Genomic DNA, 22,662 nt, shown 5'->3' with positions numbered 1-22,662 from the left:
GTTGTGAAATGCTACTTATTGGAATCCAAATTAGACTTTTCTTGACCAGATCAATGTGTTGTTTGTATCACTATTAATACTCAATTGTGTCTGGTTACAAGAACTTACATTTGGGAGGTCTCAGTACGCACACCCGCACTATAAGTTTGTCAGAACTCGTATGTTAGGGTGCGATCAGTATCCGCAACTCGTAGCCCAGCCCGCCGCACGTGGGTACGAAAAGATTTGGAGTAGGTCCACCTGTTGATAACGCGCGTAGAGTCGGCAGGGCAGGAGTCACCGACCCGCGCCCTGACAGAACCGGCTAATATTCGACATGCTTGCGAGGGGAACAGCAGTGTCGCGCGCGCCCGAGCTCGAGTCAGTCCGCACGTGTGTGTGTGGCTGTGGCTCTACGTCAGTGTGTGTGTGTGTGTAGTGAACGTGAGCTCAGTTCGACGTGCATATGATATCGTTTCGATGGAGTGTAGTTGCCATGACACGCCACTCGTAGAAAAATTTTGTTCGACTTCTGCGGATTTTAGGTGCTGCAGGTGCGTACAGCGAATCAAACATCATGGAGGTTGAAGCATTAATCTCCAGCTGTAGCAATAATAGGGGACCCCCTAACCTATCTCAGTTATCAACAGAGAATGTAGTTCAAGGAAAGGAAAGAAAATTTCTGCGATTATTCGTTCTGATATTTTCGAATGAACCTACGAGCGTTTTATAAGTGCACCTTTTTTATTGCTATTATTTTAAACACGAATCTTTATACTTTTTTTGTTTTTGTTTGCTAACCTTATCTCTTATGAGTATTGTCATTAATTATTAATTTTATTGCTCTTAGATGTTGATAAGCTGTGATTTATCGCCATCAGACTTGATCCTCTAAAAATATTCTCTTTTCTGTGTAAGACAAATTCATTCATCCTTGACCAAAATTGGGAATCACTTTCACTTGATGTACTCTTGTTTCATTGATAGCACACCTTATGCTTGGTGTGGTGTGAGCTTTTGGCATGCCCCTCAGACGCACAGCTTTTCAACTTCGCAAATGAAAACTTCTCTGGCCTGCGAGCTTAAACACTGAAAGTGCTCTCATTTCGAGGTCAGTGTAAGTGCAGTTTAGTGGATGGATGCAATGCGGGATCCTCATTCTCATTCTTCCCCCACTCGCTTGTACGCAGAGTCCATGGAACTTTTTAAAGTGTTGTGACTTCAGTTGCTTATCAGACATCTCCCTGATAAGGCCTGGCTCCTTCGGGCGTGAACCTGTCACTGAGTTTGCGCAGTCCTTCATTACAGTCTCATGAGACTTAACGTAGAGTTTGATGTACCTGTAAGTAGGGCAGTTTTCTCAGCTCTCTTTAAATTTGTTCAGTGCAGGTGGCGAATATTTGAGGTGTATGCGTTTCTGTGTGCATTTTGGGGGATTGCCTGATCGGTGGATTGTCCTGACCTGAGGTCTGCATCGGAGTTCAGGCAAAGGGTGTTCCCAAGGGATGGTACCCATTTTGCTTGCAAAGTTAGCATGTGTGTCTCCAGTGAAATATGCCCCCTCCCCCTCTCTATTCGCCGCATGCCTGGTGCTTGCTCGTTTCGGTCGCGCGTCACTATTGTCCTAGAGAGCCCCCAGGTTCTAGAACTACTTACAGAAAGACCTGTCGATTGGTTCCAGGACTAGGACAGTCCTAGAACCGGCATAGAGTCCCGGGAAGACCTATCGGTTCTCGGACTCTTCCCTTGAATCGTGCGTTGCCGAATCGACAAGCCGTCTACACGCCGCGTCCTGGTCGCGGCGGTACCTTGGAGTAATACTGTTAGGGAGTCCTAACTAGAGCTGCACCTTTCTGTTTGCCAACGCCCTGAAGGCTTGATTTTCAACTTAGAGACTTTCCCAATAGCTCATCTTGTCACAAAAAGAGTGAGGATTTACGGGATGCAAACAGATTGGAGCTAACCCATACCGTTTCGGAGTTCAGGGCGTTTCTGTGCGTGGTACTAGGTGTCCGGCGAATCGTAGAGAGAGAAAGAGATAGTTTCTGAACTTTGCCACCATATAGCTCCTGACTGGGTCAACTTAGAAAGTTCTGGTTTTGAAAAATGGATTTAGAAGGCGAAGGAGATGGACGGGATGTAATCAGCATCGATGAATTCGGTCGGTTTCACGGAGTGCCTTTCCGGCCGAGTGGTTTTCTCTCTCTAGCATTCGTCAGGACAGCTCGGCCCACCGCCGCGCCAGTTAGGACTCCCCACAGTATTACTCCAAGGCGGTACCCCGCGCCCGAGGGTTTTCCCTGCCGCCACACTGGAAAGGTCCCTCGCGTCGCGGAGTACCTCCACTGGCAGGGGAGGACCGCCATGAAAAGGGCCGGGTGGTCCTGTTTTCCCACCAGTCATGACCGATGCCAGTGGAACCAGGCGACACCTTTGGCGACTCGGTGGTGCACGGTGGAGGGGCGCGAACGCCGAGGCGGCCCAGGCCGCGGCCCAGGCGGCCGAAGCGCGGTGCAGCCGTGCCCGGCCGTGCCCGCCGCCGGTCTCGTATGTTGAGGACGATGTGAGGTCGGCCTCGGCTCTGGGTTTGATTGATAACCGGTCAGACTCGTCCCCATATGATGACACCTGTCGGCAGATAGCCAGATACGCACAGTGACTCATTCAGTGGCCCTTTCGGTACGAGTGCGTGGCCCCCCACGCTGTGACTCACTCAAGGGTCCGGGTGCGAACCTGAGTGCGTGGACGCCCTACACACTAGACGCACTCCTACACCAGAAGTGAAGGTCGCCCATCCGTCCCGCCAAGTCCCTCCCGAGCCCTCAGCGCCGCCACCGCACGGCGCACGCCGCGCCGCACAGTGGGCCAGTAGACCGGCGGAGGCGGCCAAAACTCAAAGACGCGTTTTGAGCCCCAGAGTCGCTGAACAGGACTCGAACCGAACGTGTGACCCCCGCCAATGGGTTGCTCTTCGAACGAGGAATCCATTGATGGGGTCACACGTCCGGTTCGAGCCCTGTTCAGCGACTCTGGAGCTCAAAGCGCGTCTAGAGTTTTGGCCGCTCTGGCCCACTGTGGGCCGGCACGTGAGGCGCTAGCCGTGTCGACATGAGAGTCATAGACCCATTGAATCATGATTGAGGCGAAGTGAGGGTCTCGGGTGCGCGGCGCTCCTGCCGGCCGCTATCTTGTTGTTGTGCTCGTCACGAGACGCCGCCTTGCTGCGCTGCGCTGTTCGGCTGTCGTCACCGTGCGTCGTGTTGGTGGCCCGCGCTCTGTCTCTCTCGCACTCATGCGGCGCCCCGTACAGTCCGTACAGGTGCGAGAGAGACAGCGCGACGAATGCGGTGGGCGGAATCTGCGGAATCAATCTGCAGGCGCGGGTCGGACCGCTGGCCTACCTCGCAGGCGCTACAGGTGGCAGTCCCGTCCACTCGTTCGCGGCACACTGAGAAAACCTTACGAACTATTTTAGGCCTTACAAACAAAAGCAGTTTGTTCTCACAAAGTATTTTAAGCATACATAAGCTTACTTCAAGAAAATACTTCGTAATTTGCGAACCATTTCTTCGTAGTATAACAAAGTAAATTAGTTTGTATCATGTGTGCTCAAAATACTTCGTAATGTTTTCAGCGTGCACGAGTAAGCGTCACGACTCGGCGGCTGCAGACACGGACTTCTGTCGCCGACTCGTAGTAGACTCGCTTGCTTGGTGCGGCGGTCACGGCGCGTGGGGTTGGCACTTCGATGAATCGTGCACAGGCTACGTACTCGGTATTTCGCTGTTTTCCGTGGGGGGTCTTCCACATATTACGTAATCACTTATAGGGGCGGGGGGGGGTACAGCTAAGGCTTACGCTTGATTAAAAAGGGGGGAGGGCGGTGACCGTCCTGATTACGTAATCAAATTTTTTAGTCACGCTTTGTCAGGCTATTCGTTGATCTAAACATATACGGAACTACTGCAGTATCGCGCAACCGACACAGAATGCACTTTCTCATCCTCCAATAGACACATTGACGATTATGCGCATTAATCATATCGCTAAGAAGCTCTTTTGTCAAGACGAAACAGATTTAAGAGGTTTATAAAATGAATGAAAATCTGCTCATTGTCATATTTTATGTGAATTGCGACATTAAAAGTGCTACAATGTTGTCACAGTTGTCCCCAAAACGGGATCTCTTTTACGTGTGTCACAGGGCCTGTGTGTACAGGTGTGCACCAGTGTTTACCTCCTCGCACGCGACGCGAGGCCCGGACACGCAGTCTGTCCCGCCTCGCTCTAGAGGCCAGGGGGCGTTCGCCTCGCCGTACCGGCCAGCTGGTCCTTTCGCGCTGCTCTGCTTCGCAGCTGGACCTGATGTGTACAGTGGACCAGGAGACCGGTGCAGCGGCCAAAACTCTAGACGCGTTTTGAGCTCCAGAGTCGCTAAACGGGACTCGAACGAAGCGTGTGACCCCACCAATGGATTCCTCGTTCGGAGAGCAATTCTTCGGTGGGGTCACACGAAAGTTTCGAGTCTTATTTACGTAGCGACTCGGCGGCTCAAAGCGCGTCTAGAGTTTTAGCCGCTGCACCTGTATTCTGGCCCACTGTGCGCCTCGCGCGCCACTCGCAGGTGGTTTGGGGATGATGGTGCACAAGCGTGCACTTGGCTTGCTTCGATCGGCAGTTCACTGAACATCTATCGGCGTGACTTCGTGCCGCTGCAGGGGCGTGAATAAAGTGTCATGCCAATAAACGGCATGACATGAATGTCACGCCAAAAATCGGCGTGACTCAAAAATTCACGCCAATTTTTGGCGTGAATTTCTTGTCATGCCGCTTTTTGGCATGACTTGTCTCATAAAACGCGTTGCCATTCACGCCAAATGAGGGCGTGACTCACATGTCACGCCGGTTTTCGGCGTGAATTTCGTGTCACGCCAATTTTTGGCGTGACTTGTTGTCACGCCATAATTTTGACCATGTGTCCGACCATTACGTTTTCAGTGTTGCTAGTCAAGCTGCCCGCTGTTCCCACAGAGCCGCATTTCCGTCGCTCCGTCTCTCTCGCATTCATGGGGCGTCCCGTATGGGTGCGAGAGAGACAGAGCGACTTATCTGAATGAGTCTGTGCCAGAAGTCGCTGGAGCCTTTTGATTTGGCGTAATCTAGGGTTTCAGATGTGACTCACGATGCTGGGATTTAGAGTGATGCCACTCTGCGATTGATTGCAGCCGCCCGGTCGCTCTGTATCTCTCGCATCCCTACGGGGCGGCGGGGCGCCCTGAGTGCCAGGCAGTGAGACGGGATGGCGCAATGGTCCTTCGGAGTCAGGCGGCAGATTACGGCCGGGCTGCGCGGGGCTGCGTCAGTGCGGCAGTGGCGGTGTCAGTACCTGTCAGTGTGGGCGTGCGGGGCGTGCCACGCGGGACTACGCGGTGCTACGCCATCGCGATTTGGCACGAGTGATTGGCCTCTCGTGCCACAAATCGAAGACTTCGCGATAGCGGCGTCGTTCCACGTCGTTTCGGCGCTCTGTCTCTGTCAACCCCAGGAGGCGCGCCGTTTGGGTGCGAGAGAGGCAGGGCCGGGCAGGGCAGCGAGATGACTCTGGGCATGACTCTGGGTTGCCGTGCGCCGTGCGGCTTATCACCGGGGACCGATCTTGAACTACGTCGCTCCAAAAACCGATCGGGGAGGGGGGACGGGGACCTTCTCGGCCGGCGATCTTTACTTTCAGCAACAGTCCACAGTGGCCAGAAGACCGGTGGAGGCGGCCAAGACTGGACGCGTTATGAGCTCCAGAGTCGCTTAACAGGACTCGAACCGAGCGTGTGACCCCACCATTGGATTCCTCGTCCGGAGAGCAATCCATTGGTAGGGTCACACGTTCGGTTTGAGCCCCATTTAGCGACTCTGGAGCTCAAAACGCGTCCGGAATTTCGGCCGCCTCCACGGGTCCTCTGGCCCACTCTGCTGTCGTCTGCTGGGCAGGGCTGCTGGCTGCTCGGTCCGGGCGGCGCTCTGCCTGCCAGCTCGGCGGCACGCCCGCACCGCGCAGCACCGCGCCGCAAACCGGTCCGGTGTATACAAGAGTCAGTATAGCCACGGCTGCGTCGGCTGGCCCAGAAATGCCGAGTCATAGTCAACCGACCGCCTGTTGCCTTATCACTGTGTGAGTGTGCCCGTCTGTCTGCCCGTCCGTCCACCTCGTTGGTTTTCCCTTCCTGGCGCATCCGTCGTGCCAAACTCTTTCCGCCGAGAAACGTTTTTCTTTTCCGCCAGTGTGATAACCAAGGGGGAAGGGGCACTGGTGGCAGGGCGGCGCGAGCCCCGGACCGGCCGCCCGCCGCCGCCAGGCCGCCAGCATGGCTGGCAGTGCAGCGCCGTCAGGGCCTTCAGCGAGGGAAGGCCCACCGTGCCCACAGGAGACCGATTCCGCGAGTCGTCGCTCTGTCTCTCTCGCACCCGTACGCAACGCCCCATGAGTGCGAGAGAGACAGAGCGACTCGGAATCAGTCTGCTGCGCGGCGACCGCACACCGCAAGTCGTTCCCGCGCGCCGCACGCACGAATGCCATGATGTAGCATTATGTCGTCGGGATCATCCTCAAAGTGGGCTGACGTTTCCTCTGCCCCCTCCCCCTCCCCCTCACGCACCTGCTCAAATCAGTCGCGGGCCCGGCCGGCGTGGCGGCCCGGTGGCGTCGCGGCCGCCGTGGGGGTGTGGGTGGGCTCGGTGGCGGTGGCCGCGGCGGCCCTCTAGGCGGCCCGGTCGCGCCTCGCGCCGCTCGCGCCTCAGACGCGACGCGGCGACGCGGGCGGACGGCGGAGCGGGCGGGGCGTCGACACGCCTCAGTGCAGCAGTGTAGTGGCGCAGCGGCGCAGCAGCGAAAGGCGTGAAGTGAGAAGCGAAGCAGGAGCCAGGCCACGGCGAGGCGGCATGACGCGCGTGGTGCACAAACTGCACAGCCCGCACAACCTGCACGACCTGCACAGCCCGTACAGCCTAGACGACCTGCACAGCCCGCACAGCCTGCCGCGCGGGGCGTCGCTAGCGGCGCGCAGAGCAGCAAGAGGACCGCGGTTCGAATACGACCGGCAGACCATGGTGAATAGAAAATGTGCTTCTCGTCTTGGTGTCCCTGTACTGTGAGTGTGCGAGTGAGAGGCCGCACTGGGCGTGGACTCGGCCCGGCTCGCAGTCTCCTCCGAGGGGAATTCCCTCCCCGGCACTCCCAGCCCGGCGCGAGGCGCGAGGTCCACGATGTCCACGGGGCAGGGGTGGGTGGAGTGCGGACTAGTGGACTAGTGCGACACGCCCCTTCCCCCTCCCCCCTCCGCCCCCAAACGTCACCAACCTCCGTGACGGCCCGCTCTCTGGGCTTGCAGCAGTGTAGTTTGCGCTTTGGTTTGCCGGTCATGTCGGCGCTCGAGTGGCTCGAAAGCAGGGTTGTTAAAGTTAATTTTTTTGGTTATCGAGTTATCGTTAAGTTAATTTCCGACCCCTGTTAACGATAACTAGTTAACGTTAACACCTCTCGGCAACGTTATCGAGTTACCGATAAGTTACTTTTAACGAAAATCGTTAAAAGTAACTAACTTTTGTTTAAAATGGATGAGAGAATGAGGGATAATAAAACATAACATTGAATCTCCAAAAGAAAGTCGAATTAGACTATTAGGTATGCATGACGTATCTTTCAGTTAGAAAATAAATACAACTAGGAGTGCCGGAGGCGCGAAAGTACGAACGTCAGAAACGTTTTTCTGATAAATTTAGCGTACACTCATGCGTTTTGGGGAATTAGTTACTTTAGTTAATCGATAAGTTAACCGGAATCGTGTTAACGATAACTCGATAACGATAACTGGTCTGCAAGATGTTATCGAGTTAGCGTTAACCGTTAAATTAACTTATTGAAAATCGATTATCGTCGTTAATCGTTAAATTAACTTTAACAACCCTGCTCGAAAGAGTTGCGACTTACGGGACGTCGGACGTCACTGCCCACTCGTCGGCCACGCCGGCGAGGGGCTGCCTTCTTTTTCTGCTGATCTCACGCCTCATTGATTTGGTATTGATACGAGGCGATACGACAGTGCGTCGCGCTGCACGCCACCTGCTCCAGGGCTCGGCTCGGCTCGGCGCCCTCGGCGCTCGGCTCGGCAGCGCCGGCTCAACTCGGCCATCCGCGGAGTGCTGAGTAATGCCGCGCCCCGCCGCGCCTCGCCCGTCACATGTGTTGTGACGGGGCACATTTGGCCATGCCGCCTCATGCAGCCCAAGGTCGCGGTCGATCGCCGATCCTCCCGTTGTCCTGCGACCAACGACGCACCGGCACTCTTGAGAGCTGGCAGCAGGTGCATGGTGTGCATCGTCCACGCCCTCTTCCCCCCTGCATTGTCGCCAACCAAAGCTGCACTCTCTTTGCCTCCGCCTCTCTATCTTTCCCTCTCTCTCGCACTATACCTCTCTCTCTCTCTCTCTCTCTCTCACCCCTCTCCCTACCTCTGCCTGCCCCGCCCCATCCCTCTCCCTCTCTCTCCCCCCGTCTCTCTCTCCCCCCGTCTCTCTCTCCCCCTCTGTCTCCCCTCCCCCCCTCCCCCCCCCCCCCTCTCTCTCTCTCTCTCTCTCTCTCTCTCTCTCCCTCCCTCCCTCTCACTCTCCCTCCCTCTCACTCCCTCTCCCTCTAGAGCAGAGTGGGGTCCGCAGCTGTGTGATTCTGAAGAGCGGTTCGTCGCTCTATCTCTCTCGCGCCCTGGCGGCGTTCCCCGTGAGTGCGACAGAGACAGCCGAGACATCGCAGAACCGGCTCTTATTGCTCGCTACTCACTGGGCTGGGCGGTACACGCCGCACCCCCACCATGCCTTGTCCTTCCCTGTCGGGTCGGCAGGTGTGCGTCGGACCTGTGACGTCTCCGAAGCCAGCAGACTGATTGCGCGAGTTGTTTTCATCGCGCCGTCTCCCCCGAACCTCTACGGGACGCCCCATGAGTGCGAGGGGGGGGGGGGGGGGGGGTGAGCGTCTTTCGGAATCAGTCTGCTGAAGCGGGCGACGGGAGACGGTCCACGTCGATTCGCGGGGCCTGGCGTGCCTCCTCTGATCGACTGTGGGCTGGCGAGTCAGCTCCCGAGCTATTTAGTCGCGAATAAATCGGAATGGGAAGCGACACTGCCGAGCAGCGTGGCGTCGCAGACGCATGGCCGCACTGAGAAAGCCTTACAAACTATTTCAGGCCTTACAAAGAAAAGCAGCATGCTAAAGCAAAGCATGTTGAGCATTCGTAAGCTTTGCAAAGAAAATACATCGTCATTTACGAACTATTTCTTTGTATAACAAAGTAAATTAGTTTGTAACTATTGATGCTCAAAATGCTTCGTAAGGTTTTAAGGGTGCGGCCGGGGATGACCTGCGTGACGGCCATGACGGCGTGGAAGTCCTGCCGGGATTTCCCCTTTCCCCCCTTCCCTTTCCCGGTGACGGTGACGCGGCGCTGCGGGCGCTAGCTCCACGCCGCGTGCACCGCGTGCCGCGCCTAAAACGGGGTCTTCTTTATCAGTGGCGTGGACCTGGTTACTGTACACAAAACTCCCCCTCCCCCGCGTTTGGCACCTTTGCCTCCGCGAGCCTCGAGGGCCCCGCGCTGGTACCGTGTTGCGCCCGTTTGTAGCGCTAAACCGCTAAACCCTAGTGCGTTTGGCGTCGGGGGCACCGTCGCCGGCCGCGCAGTGGGCCAGAATACCGGTGGAGGTGGGCAAAACTCTAGACGCGTTTTGAGCTCCAGAGTCGCTAAATGGGACTCGAACCGAACGTGTGACCCCACCAATGGATTGCTCTCCGAACGAGGAGTCCATTGGTGGGGTCACACGTTCGGTTCGAGGCCTGTTTAGCGACTCTGGAGCTAAAAACGCGTCTGGAGTTTTGGCCGCCTCCACCGGTCTTCTGGCCCACTGTGGGCCGTCGGCATGGCGCGAATGCGAGTGCCCTGCGTGCCGGTCGTCTCCGTGCCGGTACGCGGTCTTCCCTTTTCACACCGGCTTTCTGGGTTCTGTTTTTGGTTCGGCGGTTTTGCGGTCGTCTTGTGGCGACTTGCCCGTGACTTGCGACTTTGCTTTCCGTGTTCCAGAGAGCGCCCGGCTGGGCAGGAGCGCCTGGAGCGCCTGGAGCGCTGCGCATGGACACCTTCCCCACCGCCAACGCATCCCCAGGCACACTGTCAGGCACACTGTCAGGCACAGGGGTCGCCATGATGGACGCCAGCCCGCTGTCGCTGTGCGGCGACGGCCTGCAGAACCTCACCTCGCCCGGCGGCTCGGCCTACTCCATCGACAAGAACTCGGACCTCGGCGACATGTACTTCAACATGACCAATTATGTAGGAGACACTTTAAAGGTAGCTACATGTTGGCATTGCCCGCCTTGACGTGTTTCATATCCTGTTGATTGTTGTATGTTTGAAAATAAATTGCTCCTTTTATTAAACAATTGTTTGTTTTTTTTTTGCTGTGTTTTTAGATGATGTGCATGATGAGAAGTCATCATATGCTAACCGATGTCGTCCTTCAAGCTGGATCGGAGCAGTTCCATGCGCATAAATTAGTTCTTGCATCTGCTAGCCCTTATTTTAAAGTATGTGTCATTTCTTTCATTACAATTAACTTGTCATTGTCATTTTTACTTGACCTTACAGTTTGCTAACTGTTTTTGTTTTCTCTTAAGGCTATGTTTACTGGAGGATTAAAAGAGTGTGACATGTCACATGTTAAACTTCAGGGGGTGTGCCCAACAACCCTGGCGCGCATTCTTACATTCATGTACACAGGAGTCATCAGAGTCACTGAAGTTACTGTTTGCCAGCTCCTACCCGCAGCTACCATGTTTCAAGTAAAGATTGCTCCTTACAGTTCTTTATTTACTGTTATAATGTGTGAAAAAAAAACAACTTTTTATTTAAATATTTCTGTAGGTTCCAGATGTTATTAGTGCTTGCTGTGTATTTCTGGAAAGACAACTTGATCCCTCAAATGTGATTGGTATTGCCAATTTTGCTGAACAGCATGGCTGCAAGGAGCTACACGAAAAAGCAAACCAATTTATTGAACAACATTTTAGCCAGGTACAACTTCAATTCCTGTATGCTGTTATTTCCTTCACAAAAATCAACTCTAAAATCAACTTAGTTTTAAAAAAGGGATCCTAAAATTTAGTATTGGCTTCACCAATTGTTCATGTATTTTTTCCTTTTCTGGTCCCCTAAATATTAGTAATAATGTAAAAAAATATTTGTTTTCCAGATTTGTCAAGAAGAAGAATTCTTCCAACTGTCTGCTATGCAGTTAGTAGCTCTAGTCAAGAAAGATGCCCTCAATGTTCAGGATGAACAGGAAGTTTATAATGCAGTTTTACAGTGGGTTAAATATGACGAAGAAAATCGTAGGCCTAAAATGGAACACATTCTTCAAGCTGTGCGCTGTCAATTTCTTACTCCTGCATTCTTATCAAAACAAATGAAAAGTTGTGATTTACTAAAAAAGCTGCCTCAATGCCGCAAGTATCTAGCTCAAATCTTTAAGGTAAGTACACTGAAATCAAAACACTCTTAAACATGCTTTCTTCAAAATTTTATGCTGTTTCTTTATGTTTTAGGACATGACATTACATAAAAAGCCAGTTGTGAAAGAAAGGACACCCAACACACCACGAGTTATCTACATCGCTGGTGGATATCTTAGGTACTCATTAGATATTTTAGAAGCTTTCAATGCAGACGATAGAACGTGGACACCTCTTGCAAAACTGACAGTACCAAGGTCAGGACTTGGTGGTGCATTTCTGAAGGTAAGAATGTCTATGCTCAAGCTTGATTAGCTTGTGCACATTCTGCCATTTCAGTTTTCATCATTAAATGGTGCTACTTTGTTAACTTCCAGGGTATGTTTTACGCTGTTGGTGGGCGAAACAATGCTCCTGGCAGCAGTTACGACTCAGACTGGGTAGACCGTTACCATCCAGTCTTAGATCAGTGGCGTCCCTGCAGCCCCATGACCACCCCTCGCAATCGGGTGGGTGTAGCAGTCATGGATGGGTATCTGTACGCGGTGGGGGGCTCCTCAGGAAGTGACTATCATGATAGCGTTGAAAGGTATGTCTGCCTTTTTGCCTCATCATCCGGTCAGTTAAATGGGAGGATGATGCAGCTCAAATCTTATCTTTTTACTGTATTTATTATTTCTATTGAAACAGGTATGATCCAGATGAAGACAGGTGGACCTTGATTTGTCCCATGGCCAAAAAGCGGCTAGGAGTGGGAGTAGCTGTTGTTAACAGAATGCTGTATGCAATGGGTGGTTATGATGGCTCTTTGAGACTTAACAGTGCTGAATGCTATCATCCAGAGAACAATGAATGGACACCCATCTCTTCTATGCGTGTCGCCCGTAGTGGAGCTGGTGAGTAATTTGCTAGTTTAGTCAATGTACCTTAAACTGATCCTACTTTTTGCAAAATCTAGCGCGGTCATCACAATTTCTTTTTCCTCTATTAGGTGTTGCTACTCTCAACAATCATGTGTACATAGTTGGTGGATATGATGGATCCAAACAATTAAGTTCAGTTGAGCGTTATGATACTGAAACTGACACATGGGAATTCCGGGCACCAATTAGAATTGCTCGCTCTGCCTTGAGTGTCACTGTTCTTGATGGAAAATTATATGCCATGGGTGAGGAATGGAGACAACAGAATTTTCCTTCCTATTGTGAAACTGCTGTAGCACAATGATATCTGATTGCTATTTTCTTTTCAGGAGGATATGATGGTTCTTCCTTTTTGTCAATCGTTGAAGTCTATGATCCATTGAGAGATGTCTGGGATGAGGGCGAGCCTCTCACTTCTGGGCGGTCGGGTCATGCCTCAGCTGTATCGTACCATCTGTGTGTGATTCATTGCGACCAGCATGAGCATGCGTTGAGTACAGACTCATCCCTTGGAGGCTGCAGTACTCGCCCGAGCCATACTCTAAGTGCTTTAACTGGATCATCATTAAATGGAGTGCATGGTGTGAATGGTGCAAGCAACATGAACAGTGCGAACGGTTTCACTACTGAACCAAGGACTAACGGTGTGGGTGCGTCTTCAAACCCATTTTTAACCCCTGGCCGGGGACTTCCGGATGGTTCCGGCCCTAGTCCTCCCTTTGGCCCTTAGGCCCTCAAGATAAAACATTTATCAGTGGTGTTACCAAAATATGGTGAAATTAATTTTGAAATTTGATATATTGTGTTTCAACCGGTTTGATCTGATTTCTTGGGTGAAGTTTCTGAAATCGTAAGGGTTTTGAAGAACTTCTGGTAAGTGCTCTCAATGTACTGTCTACCATCTATTTAAAAAATTGATCCACTTGTAAAAGTATTTTTATATTACTTTACCTGATGTACATATGTATTAGATAGTAACTCCCATTCCTTCCTAACTGTACATTATATTTATGTCATTGATGAAAAATCTAGTTTTCTATGATTACGTAATATATTTTAAGAAATTTGTAATATAGCCAAAGTTGTTACCTGTGATATTCTCATGATGGTTGGTATGAGATATTGATGCGCTCATGCAAATCTCTGCTCACTTCTCTGGGTACAGCCAATGTGTCAAAAGATATTGATTTTAGCAATAGTTGCCAAGTGATAATGTTGCTGCTACCTGCATGTTGATACCTGGCCGCCACACCACATACCTCGGGTATCTATTACACTTGCATTTTTGTTTGTATGTTTGTCAGTGGTCCTTGACCTCAAAGACCAATTGGGTGGGGTGGGGGGGGGGGACATGTCTGCCTCTCGACCCCCATTTCCTATGTGGTGTTTCATTATGGTTTGATTATGGTGGCTTTTTCGATCCTTTTTTATAAATTGTTATGAATGTCCAAAATTTGTTTAGGAAATGTGTTTATTTTTCCAACCACTTTGTACACTCTTTACTATGTCCAAATATCTGTCTACTTCCCTCAATTAATGTAAACGGAAAGGAGGTTTCCGTTTTCCCCCTTGTCATTCCTTATTGTACCCACCTAGTGTTCATGATTCTCATGTAGTAATTGATTGTCAATTAAAATTTGATATTTATTGCTCTGAAATATTTGTCTTCAATGTCGAAGTCTGCCTATTCCAAAACACATCGAGCTACTTTGAAAGGCACCAAGAATTCTCAGTAATAGCTAAATAAATAAATTTTATTCTCATATATGATTGTACTTACATCTAATCAAGTATTATGCAATATTGAAAACATAAAACATTTAAAATAATTGAAGGATAAAATGAAAAAGAGAAAAAAAAAACATAACTTGTAGCTTAACAAATCCTAATCAGTACTACAAATAATAAACTGAATGACTAATAGTAAATGAGAGCACAAATACATTATGGCCAACACCTAATGCACACAAATAAGACAATCTCAAAGGAAAGATAGAAAATGTCACTTAAATACTAACCTAAATGATAGTATTTCATAAAAGCAAACTTAAATTTATAAGCAGGTAAGCGAGACAAGGCTCCTCATGTCATGTGGCAACCTTTGTGTAAACATTAAATTAAATTGATTATACATAACTCATTCATTACATAGTTCAACATTTTAAACACATAAATTTAACTTAACCATAGTATAATAAACAAACAATTCCTGTAGACAGCTTTTTACAACTTGTTCACAGCCAACAATTCGATTTGGTGAAATTTCACAAGAAATAGTCAAACAAGCAACACATGACTGATAATTAATTGATTTAGTCTTTGCCATGAGTGGTTGTCATAAATTGGAAATTTATCTTTTTTTTGCTCAAGGGATCAATTTTTATCATTTTTTTTAACAACATAAATATGGCTGTCTGATTTTTTTCCCGCCCTGGAGTTATGGCTGCAGACTCAACATGCTTAAAATCAATGGCGAGGTTTCTGATTAACAAACTCATTAAATGCTGCCATTATCTCAGCGTTTTCATCTTCATTAACATGTGGGTCCCATACAGTTGAGTCATCCCTGAGGTTAAAAGAATAAGATTAGTAAATAAACATTGTTTTTTCATGGAGAACCTGGGAACAAGTTTGCTACTCACCCTACAGAAACAGTCTCCTCACGTCCACAACTTTCGTTCAAAAATGTGATTTCCTCAGCAGTGAGAGCTCGGTGGTCTGGTCCATAATAAACACCATCACTTGCCTGCTGTAATCATTCAAATCAGAAAGATGGTAAGGTAATTTTTAAAGGGTCCTGACAAAAATTTTTAGTTGCATTTAATATTCTTCATACAACTCACCTGTTCACTTTCCGCTAAGGCTGATGGAATACTTTCCACACTTACTGCATGACCCCACATTTCTTTGCGTAATTTTAAAATGTGGCTTAACATATTTTTTGCTCTTGTTGGTGTATTTTCATCATCCAGTAGTTTTTGTAAATCAGAGAAAAAGCTATTCATGTCTGACTGGTCAGCTTCTAACATTCTTCCAGTAAGCTAAAATGATGGGAAACAAATGAAAGATTGTGACCTCTAATTTGGTCGGCATAAACCACTCTAAATTAACAATGTGGTTTCTTACCTTGAGAATATTACATGCGTTTTTAATGTTATCGACATTAGGCACTTGGATAAGAATCTTCAGCGCCATTAACAAGCTATCACCCAAAATACTTATTCTTTGGTTAGTTTCTAACTCTAGCTGGATGTATAATTCGGCTAGGAATTGAATGAAACCATATACCTGGTCAGGTTTCCTAACCAAATTGCTTTCGATTCTGTCATGCTCTTCACCTAACCTGATATAAGTGATTGAAAAAGAATGTTTAAGTCGAACAACAAAAATAACCATTGCATTTTATCAAGTCAAATTATGACTTACTTATTTAACAGGATGCTCCGAAAAGAATGACTTATTGTTTTCTTGACGCGAACTTTGCTTAATAACTTGCATAGCCTTGCTCCGCTATATCTAAAATTAGGTTCAGTAATTGCCTGTGAAGTGATAAATAAAAATTTTATTGCCAAAGAAACTGCAATAGACAAACCTTAAAACTCACAACTTATCGCAAAAGCAGACCTGGTCGATGATAAGCGTGGCAGCATTTTCTACTATTTCTTCCACAGCTAACATTGGGGTAAGATCATCAACTAGTGGCTTGGCTAATTGATCAAATTTGCCAGGGTCGCAAGTTAACATTTTGATCACTTCATTTAATTGGAGTATAGCCCACTGAAAGATAACAGAACATTGTAAAAATAGTCACACAATAAATATGAAAGAAACTACACTGACGGTAAATTCTTACCTCTTCTGGTGATACATCAGACCCTTCTTCTTCAGCCTGCCCATAGTCATCATAGAAAGCATTAGTCTCTTCATAATTCTGCAATGAGAAAGTAAAATGTTAACTATTGCACAACTCTTACTATATATTTATTTAATAAATCACACAAACCTGAGAGTAGCTGGGAGCTGAAGACGCACCAAACTTGGGCACAAATTCCTTGGCATCCACAGAAAGATTTGAACGAAACTCTTTCGCATGGACAGAGAGGTTTGATTTCATGGCAACTGCCAGGACATCTGACACTTCGTCCTTACTGGTGTCGTTATCAGAACTTGATGGTTCTGAAACAATATTACCGTATGGAAAAATCTCTCAATATAAATATCTTAAGGAAAAATTACAATGAAAAAGGAGTTACTACAGAAAAGTAACACCACTGACATATGGTGTCAATACAAGTGCTAAGCAATCCATTCATCAATAAATCTTACCAGAGGGTGGAGATAGTGTTCCTTGGGGTCGGCGAAGCTCGGTGGTTTGCTCACGAAAAGCCCCTCTCCCTCTTCCCACGGCTTTGACCTGACCGTTCGGGGGATTCATCTGAATGAAAACGGAAAAATAACGTGATTTGTTTGCATGCAAAGACAGAGAAGCCAATAACCTAACGCGTGTCACAACCGTCACGACGTAACAGGACCAGCATGAATGAGATAAAGAATTGCGCCACGTGCATTGTTGAGCCGTATTACAAGGAAAAATTTCTACCTACCTTTAAGCTCAAAATTGGCGATGAACGCAGCGGCACAGATGAGGTTTCAAAGCGGCCGACGCTTCAGACACATAAATAATGTCAGTCACGCCAAACCAAAACAGCGTTGTTTGACTTTCGTCCGTCTGCGTCTGCGCTGCGTTCTGCGTCTAGTACACTGTGCAGTACACTAGACAGCTTTGCGTGCGGATAAGGACTGTAAAATTTATGAACGAAAGGGTGGCGGGCAAGGTCCGAAAATGTTATGTGACGTGTGTCAGATCACCTAGATCCTAATAATATGTCAGCAGCACCAAAGCAGCCATTAATTTGGGAATTTGGTTATGATTTTTTGAGGGATCCGGTGATTGCCACTGCGAATAAGGATGTTGCGTGCGAAGAGGCTGTTGCAGGCAAGAAGTAGGGAACGACCAGCGGTGCTTTTAGGTAGGAATTGCACGACGTTTTCTCATTTGCCAACTGCTGTGAACTCTGCAAAGTAGTGGTAGGTCAGCCTGTGTTGGGGCAAAATAGCGCTTTCTGCCCACACACGACATTAGGAGGAGCGCTGACTAAAAGAACGGAAAAGGTGGGGGCAGGGGTATTGCTTTCAGAGCTTGAAGTGAAATTTACAAATGTACTGCAGTCAAAACATCTTGTGGGATAGAAACATTCATAGCCTTGCAGGGTTTTACTGTTATGTAATTTTTTTCATTTTGTAACATATTTTATACAAACAAAACTTATGATTTAGTCACTATCAGCCTCATCTCCCTTTCCTTTGGGTGCTGTCTTCATGTCAAAGACACCCTTCTTAAATGACTTTGAATGTGGTTCATCACCAGCGAATCGTTCAGCTGTGCGCTTACGCAAAGCGTCAACATCTTCATCATCTGGAGACGCCCATTCGAGCACAAGCCTGCGACCATACAAATGGGTACTCTGGCAAAGAGAGTCCATTGCATTCTGCAACCAAACCATGGAACAAAATTCAAGATAAAATGTAAGCATTGGGTAATGCAGGCACTAAAAATTGAGATACATTTACAGGCGCATCATACCTGGGCATCATTTTTGGTATGGTAGTCAACAAATGCAAAACCTCTGTGGCTGCCAGTGCCTACCATCTTCTTTGGCAGTCTCAAAGTTTTAATTTCCCCAAATACTCTGCAACACAAAGATGAAGGTTGCAGTTGTAAAGAGTTATTATCAAATAAACCTAAATTCTTCCGATGTTTTGGATAACTTACTTAAATAGTTCAAGTACTTCATCACTTGTTGCTTGGAAGGGAATATTTCTGACCAGAATCTTGGTGCCTGTCGGTTTAGCCTGGTTTACCGTCTTCCTCTGAACAGTGTCCTCCCTACAAACATCAAAAACAGAGTCAATCAGTTATAACATTTCAAATATTTGAGTGACAGCTGTTGCATATTCATTTGAAGGAAAAAATTATTAACTAATCAAAAAGGACATTCTACTTACTTCAAAGTCCGATGAGATCTCTTTATTTCGATTTTGTGGCCATTCAATTCAGAATTTTGAAGGTTTTTCAATGCATTATCTGCACTGCTCTTTTTGTAATATTGAATAAATCCAAACCCTTGAGAAAGCCGCTCTCCAGGTACTTTTGGGTTGGGTTTAGTGGCAATTGTAACTTTAGCCAGTGACCCATATCTTGCAAAATGCTGCCATAAAGAAAGATTGTGACATTTGAAACTTCTTGTTCCTCATTATCAGGATATAACATTAGGAATTTGTACACATACCTGCCTAATATTTTCTTCTGTAGTATTAAAACTCAGATTCTTAAGGTACAGAGTAGTTTCTGGTTCCACTTGCTCTTCTTCGGTCTTTTCTTTTTCCTCATTAGTTTCTACAACTACAGGGGTAGATTCTGTAAAGGTCGAAAATTAAAATAAAGTATAAGAAAGTTTGCACTTTTTCCTTTGTTAAGTTCTGCATACTCACTTGTTGAACTATTGGGGTCTGACTCAGTGAGAGATCCTTCAGGTGCCCACTCAAGGTATAATGGAAGATCCTTGAACTTCGTGTAAGCTAATTTTAAAAATGCCTTTTTTGCCTCCATTTTGTCAAAAAATTCGACAAGTGCTGAAAGTAAGATGTAGATGTTTAAAATCAAGAGCATTTAGTCAAATTGTATTATTCTGTAAGACATGGTACTACTACATGTTTGAAATAAAATGTGTACCAGTAACACCAGTTGGAGGTAAAATGATTCTTCCTAAAACCCCATAAGGCTCAAAGAGTTCACGAATTTCGGCTGCACTAGTTTTAGCAGGTAAATTTTTTATCAATAAGATTGTCTTTGATCTCTGAACAGAAGGCTGTGGGAATGAAAAAAATTGTGAAGATGGATCAATCTAATTTATAGTTACAGTACAATCCGCTTAAACCGTATCCGTTTAAACCGTTTCTCCGCTTAAGACGTCTCAGAGCGATTCTACATTCGAATCATAGGCCGAAACAATGCATTAGGAGTCCGCTTAAACCGTCTCCGTTTAAGACGTTTCTCCGCTTTTATCGTTGTTTCGGGCCGTTTTTCATTCGTTTAAACCGTTTTGCACCGTTAAAGAAGCGCTTTTTTCGCCGAATACGCGTATGTTTGCGTTCCGATGTCGAGCGCGTGCACCTCCACGCTGCCACTACCCCTTGCCACTCTACCCCGGGGCTCGGCTACGGCGGCGGCGGCGCGGGCGGCACGACAAGTCACAACACGGGGCGTTCTGAGAGCTGGACAAGAGCCCATTAAATGTATTACCACTCAAGATTTCATAACAAAGCATTTTTAGAGTCTTTTCAGTCTTCTCTACTGAGTTACGGCAAAAAAACGCGTTTTTCAATCATTTTTTTCGAATTTCGGTTAAAACGTTCTCCGCTTAAGACGTCCGGAACCGGCGCAATCGGGCAAAACGGTTTAAGCGGATTGTACTGTATCCTGTAAGTAACTTGATTATAGATGCAACATGTACCTCATACCTTATTAAAAGCATCAAGCTGAACACCATTTTCAGTGAGGAACTTTCTTGTCTCTGTAACAATTTGTGTTTCTCCGAGAGCTAAACGAACAGCAACACTTCCCTTGCCACTGTCATCAAGGACCTTCAAGCAAAATTAGAAAATAATCAATGCTTTGTTGTGAAAACAATACCAACAGCACACATTTGCTATAATGTATGAAGATTACCTTTTCTTTTGTGGTATTGTATGTTTCAGCAATGATGTTAGTGACAGCATTTTGACCCAAAAACAAAGTATTCCAGCTGTGAGATGCTGTGGCTGCTTTCTTCAAGAGCAAGGCTTTCTTCTTTTTAAAATCTAGACCTTCTATAAAGGTTTGAATAATTAAAATTAAAACCAGCACATTATTCAAAATGTAATTTGCAAATAGACAAAGAATTATCACGGCAGTGGCTGAACCAAATATATCACAAACCTTGTTCCAGTAATTCATCAATAGATGGTTTTGATTTTGATGGCAAGAGATGGAGCATTCTGCCCTCAAAAACTGTACCATCTAATTCATTGTAAGCCTGCACAGCTTGTTCAGGAAGAAGAAAAGTTACTAAAGCATATCCTTTTATTTTTCTTGTACGGAAGTCGATAGGCAGTAAAACCTCACTGAGTTCACCTCAAATGCAAAGAAACAGAAGATTAGTTTTCATTCAACTAGGTATCGAAAGTTGATGCAAAACAGTGACACCCTTGTTGTTATACCATATTTAGAAAATAACTGCGTAATATCCTCTTCAGTAGTCAAGTAAGATAAATTTCTAACAAATATTCGACCAGATTCAGCAATAGTTTCTTCTGATTTTAAACTTTCCTCCTGCTCTCTGTATCTATCCGGAACATTATCTCCTTTATTAGTTTCTGAATGTTCTTCATAAGGTTTAACAAAAATTTGTTTACCCACTGTAAATGAGATCACAGAGAATAGTAAAAAGGTAGTTAGACTTGTTACATTAAGAATGCAATAGAAACAGATCTTGAGGAGGGATAAAATTGTAAAGATCACTTACTGTAAAAGCTCCTGTCCTTTATAAGAGCTTTATTTGCTTCCTTCTCTGTCGCAAATCCAACATAGGCCACACATTTAACTTTTACTGGAATTCGAACAGATTTGGTTTGTAGAGGTTTCAGAAATTCTCTTACATCTTTTCGCTTTGCTTTATAGGGAAGACCCTTTACTTTTACATAAAATAATTTGGTTTTCTTTTTAGTGCTTGCAGATTCACCATCCGAATTCGGTTCTTCAGAAATTACCTTAGACTTTTTCGTATTACTTTTTTCCTCTGAAACTGCTTTGCCCTTTTCTTTCTCTTTGCTTTTCACCATTTTTCTTCGAAGATACTAGGGAAGAAACATAGGGCACAAGTCAGACAGTCACATAGCACTTTTTACAATTTAAAAAAAAATACCTAGTGCTTTAGAACATCTATGTACCACTTACCTCAAAATCAGAAATTTTGGCCTGTGCTAAATCTTCATCAGGAATGGAATTTAGAACAGTATTTTGAAGGTCTTCCACAACTTGTTCAGTAATAGCTGGCCCATCTCCGGTACCACCAACAGCATCATTGCTCCACAGACTGTTCTTTCCCAGATGGGTTTCCATGTATTCAGCAAACTGAGGGTCATCCTTGTACTAAAAAGTAAGACATGTCACAGTGAGCCAAACCATTCCAGTGATTCAGTAAAAGAGAATAAGTACAAGTTAAAAAGAATACACTGTACCTTTTCTAAAAGTTCCTTCACTTTGGGATCCCTCACAACATCTTTGTCAGTCTTTTTATTCTTTTTCTCATTGTGTTCTTTATCCTCCTGTTCTGGCGGAGGTGGAGCTTCCTCAGGATGAAGTTTGTTGTAGGCAGAAGAACCTGGTGCGTACTTACTCCAAGCCCTTGGTTTGTCTTTGGAACCTTGTATTTAAAAGGAAAAAAATGCAAGAAAAGGGTGAAGAAGAAGAAAAAGTTGTGAGGGGCGCATGGGAAGAAGAAGTGTTGAAACAGAAACATACGAATGTCAGAACAAATTTCCACTTGAATTCGAGATGTTCCAATGCATGTGTTGTCGAAATATTCGCGTGCAGCTGAGGCATCCTCTTCTTTTTTGAAGCCAACAAACGCAAATTTTCTGAAGACTCCATTCTTATACTTTAACTGGACATCTGTAACAACACCTTTTTCAGAAAATTTAGTTCGGAGGGCATCGTCAGTTATCTGGAAAAGAAAGCAACAAAGAATATTAATAAACTGCACATCTGAATGCTGGAGAACGAAAGAAGGGCGAACGCCACTGGTCAAACATCCTTGATTCTACTGTCAACACCTTTGTTTCGAGACCGACCCCCGAAAACACTCAAGAAATTTGAGGGTTAGAAATATTCCATGCATTAAAAACCCTTCAACACCAGACTTTACGTCGCTTTCAGATAAAAAAAACTCACGTTACTTGGAAGATTTTTTATAATGAGACGTGACATGGCAAAACAACGAAGAAACGCCGATAAAAGTCATAAAAATAATCAAAATTTAGAAACAGGGATATGCACACATGTGGATGTGCTCATGATAACTGCGAATAATTCTTAGTGGTGTCAATAGCTTT

General features: G+C 46.6%; 3 protein-coding genes across 10 annotated transcripts; 1 reads left to right on the top strand and 2 right to left on the bottom strand.

The window, feature by feature from the left end:
* Nucleotides 1-292: 292 nt before the first annotated feature.
* On the top strand, nucleotides 293-14,108 carry LOC117645200 (kelch-like ECH-associated protein 1B). Of its 6 annotated transcripts, none has more exons than XM_034385226.1 (11): nucleotides 293-533; nucleotides 10,101-10,367; nucleotides 10,490-10,603; nucleotides 10,694-10,858; nucleotides 10,941-11,090; nucleotides 11,269-11,547; nucleotides 11,621-11,812; nucleotides 11,905-12,116; nucleotides 12,218-12,423; nucleotides 12,519-12,695; nucleotides 12,780-13,180. In XM_034385226.1, the coding sequence occupies exons 2-11, from the start codon at nucleotides 10,149-10,151 to the stop codon at nucleotides 13,178-13,180; spliced, it is 2,115 nt and encodes a 704-aa protein (XP_034241117.1). In that variant the 5' UTR covers nucleotides 293-533; nucleotides 10,101-10,148. The 6 variants fall into 6 exon arrangements, with proteins under 6 accessions (XP_034241117.1, XP_034241115.1, XP_034241116.1 ...); XM_034385224.1 differs by lacking the exon at nucleotides 293-533 and adding an exon at nucleotides 1,277-1,321; XM_034385225.1 differs by lacking the exon at nucleotides 293-533 and adding an exon at nucleotides 3,713-3,754.
* Nucleotides 14,109-14,186: 78 nt separating this feature from the next.
* LOC117645203 (polyadenylate-binding protein-interacting protein 1) lies at nucleotides 14,187-17,217 on the bottom strand. 2 transcript variants are annotated; one of them, XM_034385230.1, is made up of 10 exons: nucleotides 17,055-17,217; nucleotides 16,777-16,885; nucleotides 16,454-16,626; nucleotides 16,304-16,381; nucleotides 16,075-16,227; nucleotides 15,877-15,989; nucleotides 15,577-15,793; nucleotides 15,294-15,491; nucleotides 15,093-15,196; nucleotides 14,187-15,016 (listed from the first exon to the last, which is right to left on the bottom strand). In XM_034385230.1, exons 2-10 carry the CDS (start codon nucleotides 16,883-16,885, stop codon nucleotides 14,917-14,919), a joined length of 1,245 nt encoding a protein of 414 aa, XP_034241121.1. In that variant the 5' UTR covers nucleotides 17,055-17,217; the 3' UTR covers nucleotides 14,187-14,916. The 2 variants fall into 2 exon arrangements, with proteins under 2 accessions (XP_034241121.1, XP_034241120.1); XM_034385229.1 differs by having other exon boundaries at nucleotides 15,093-15,199; nucleotides 17,055-17,215.
* Nucleotides 17,218-17,709: 492 nt separating this feature from the next.
* LOC117645198 (probable RNA-binding protein 19) lies at nucleotides 17,710-22,660 on the bottom strand. Of its 2 annotated transcripts, none has more exons than XM_034385218.1 (16): nucleotides 22,502-22,660; nucleotides 22,073-22,274; nucleotides 21,790-21,974; nucleotides 21,506-21,700; nucleotides 21,075-21,405; nucleotides 20,770-20,967; nucleotides 20,489-20,683; nucleotides 20,240-20,379; nucleotides 20,032-20,154; nucleotides 19,244-19,379; nucleotides 19,003-19,143; nucleotides 18,801-18,928; nucleotides 18,517-18,719; nucleotides 18,284-18,397; nucleotides 18,095-18,200; nucleotides 17,710-17,999 (listed from the first exon to the last, which is right to left on the bottom strand). In XM_034385218.1, the coding sequence occupies exons 1-16, from the start codon at nucleotides 22,535-22,537 to the stop codon at nucleotides 17,784-17,786; spliced, it is 2,649 nt and encodes an 882-aa protein (XP_034241109.1). In that variant the 5' UTR covers nucleotides 22,538-22,660; the 3' UTR covers nucleotides 17,710-17,783. The 2 variants fall into 2 exon arrangements, with proteins under 2 accessions (XP_034241109.1, XP_034241110.1); XM_034385219.1 differs by lacking the exon at nucleotides 22,502-22,660 and adding an exon at nucleotides 22,314-22,377 and having other exon boundaries at nucleotides 22,073-22,222.
* Nucleotides 22,661-22,662: the final 2 nt, after the last annotated feature.

The sequence above is a fragment of the Thrips palmi genome, unplaced genomic scaffold, assembly GCF_012932325.1.
Source record: "Thrips palmi isolate BJ-2018 unplaced genomic scaffold, TpBJ-2018v1 HiC_scaffold_18, whole genome shotgun sequence".
Lineage (NCBI taxonomy): Eukaryota > Metazoa > Arthropoda > Insecta > Thysanoptera > Thripidae > Thrips > Thrips palmi.
Note: the sequence above shows the minus strand (reverse complement) of the source record. Positions and strands in the feature narration are given on the sequence as shown.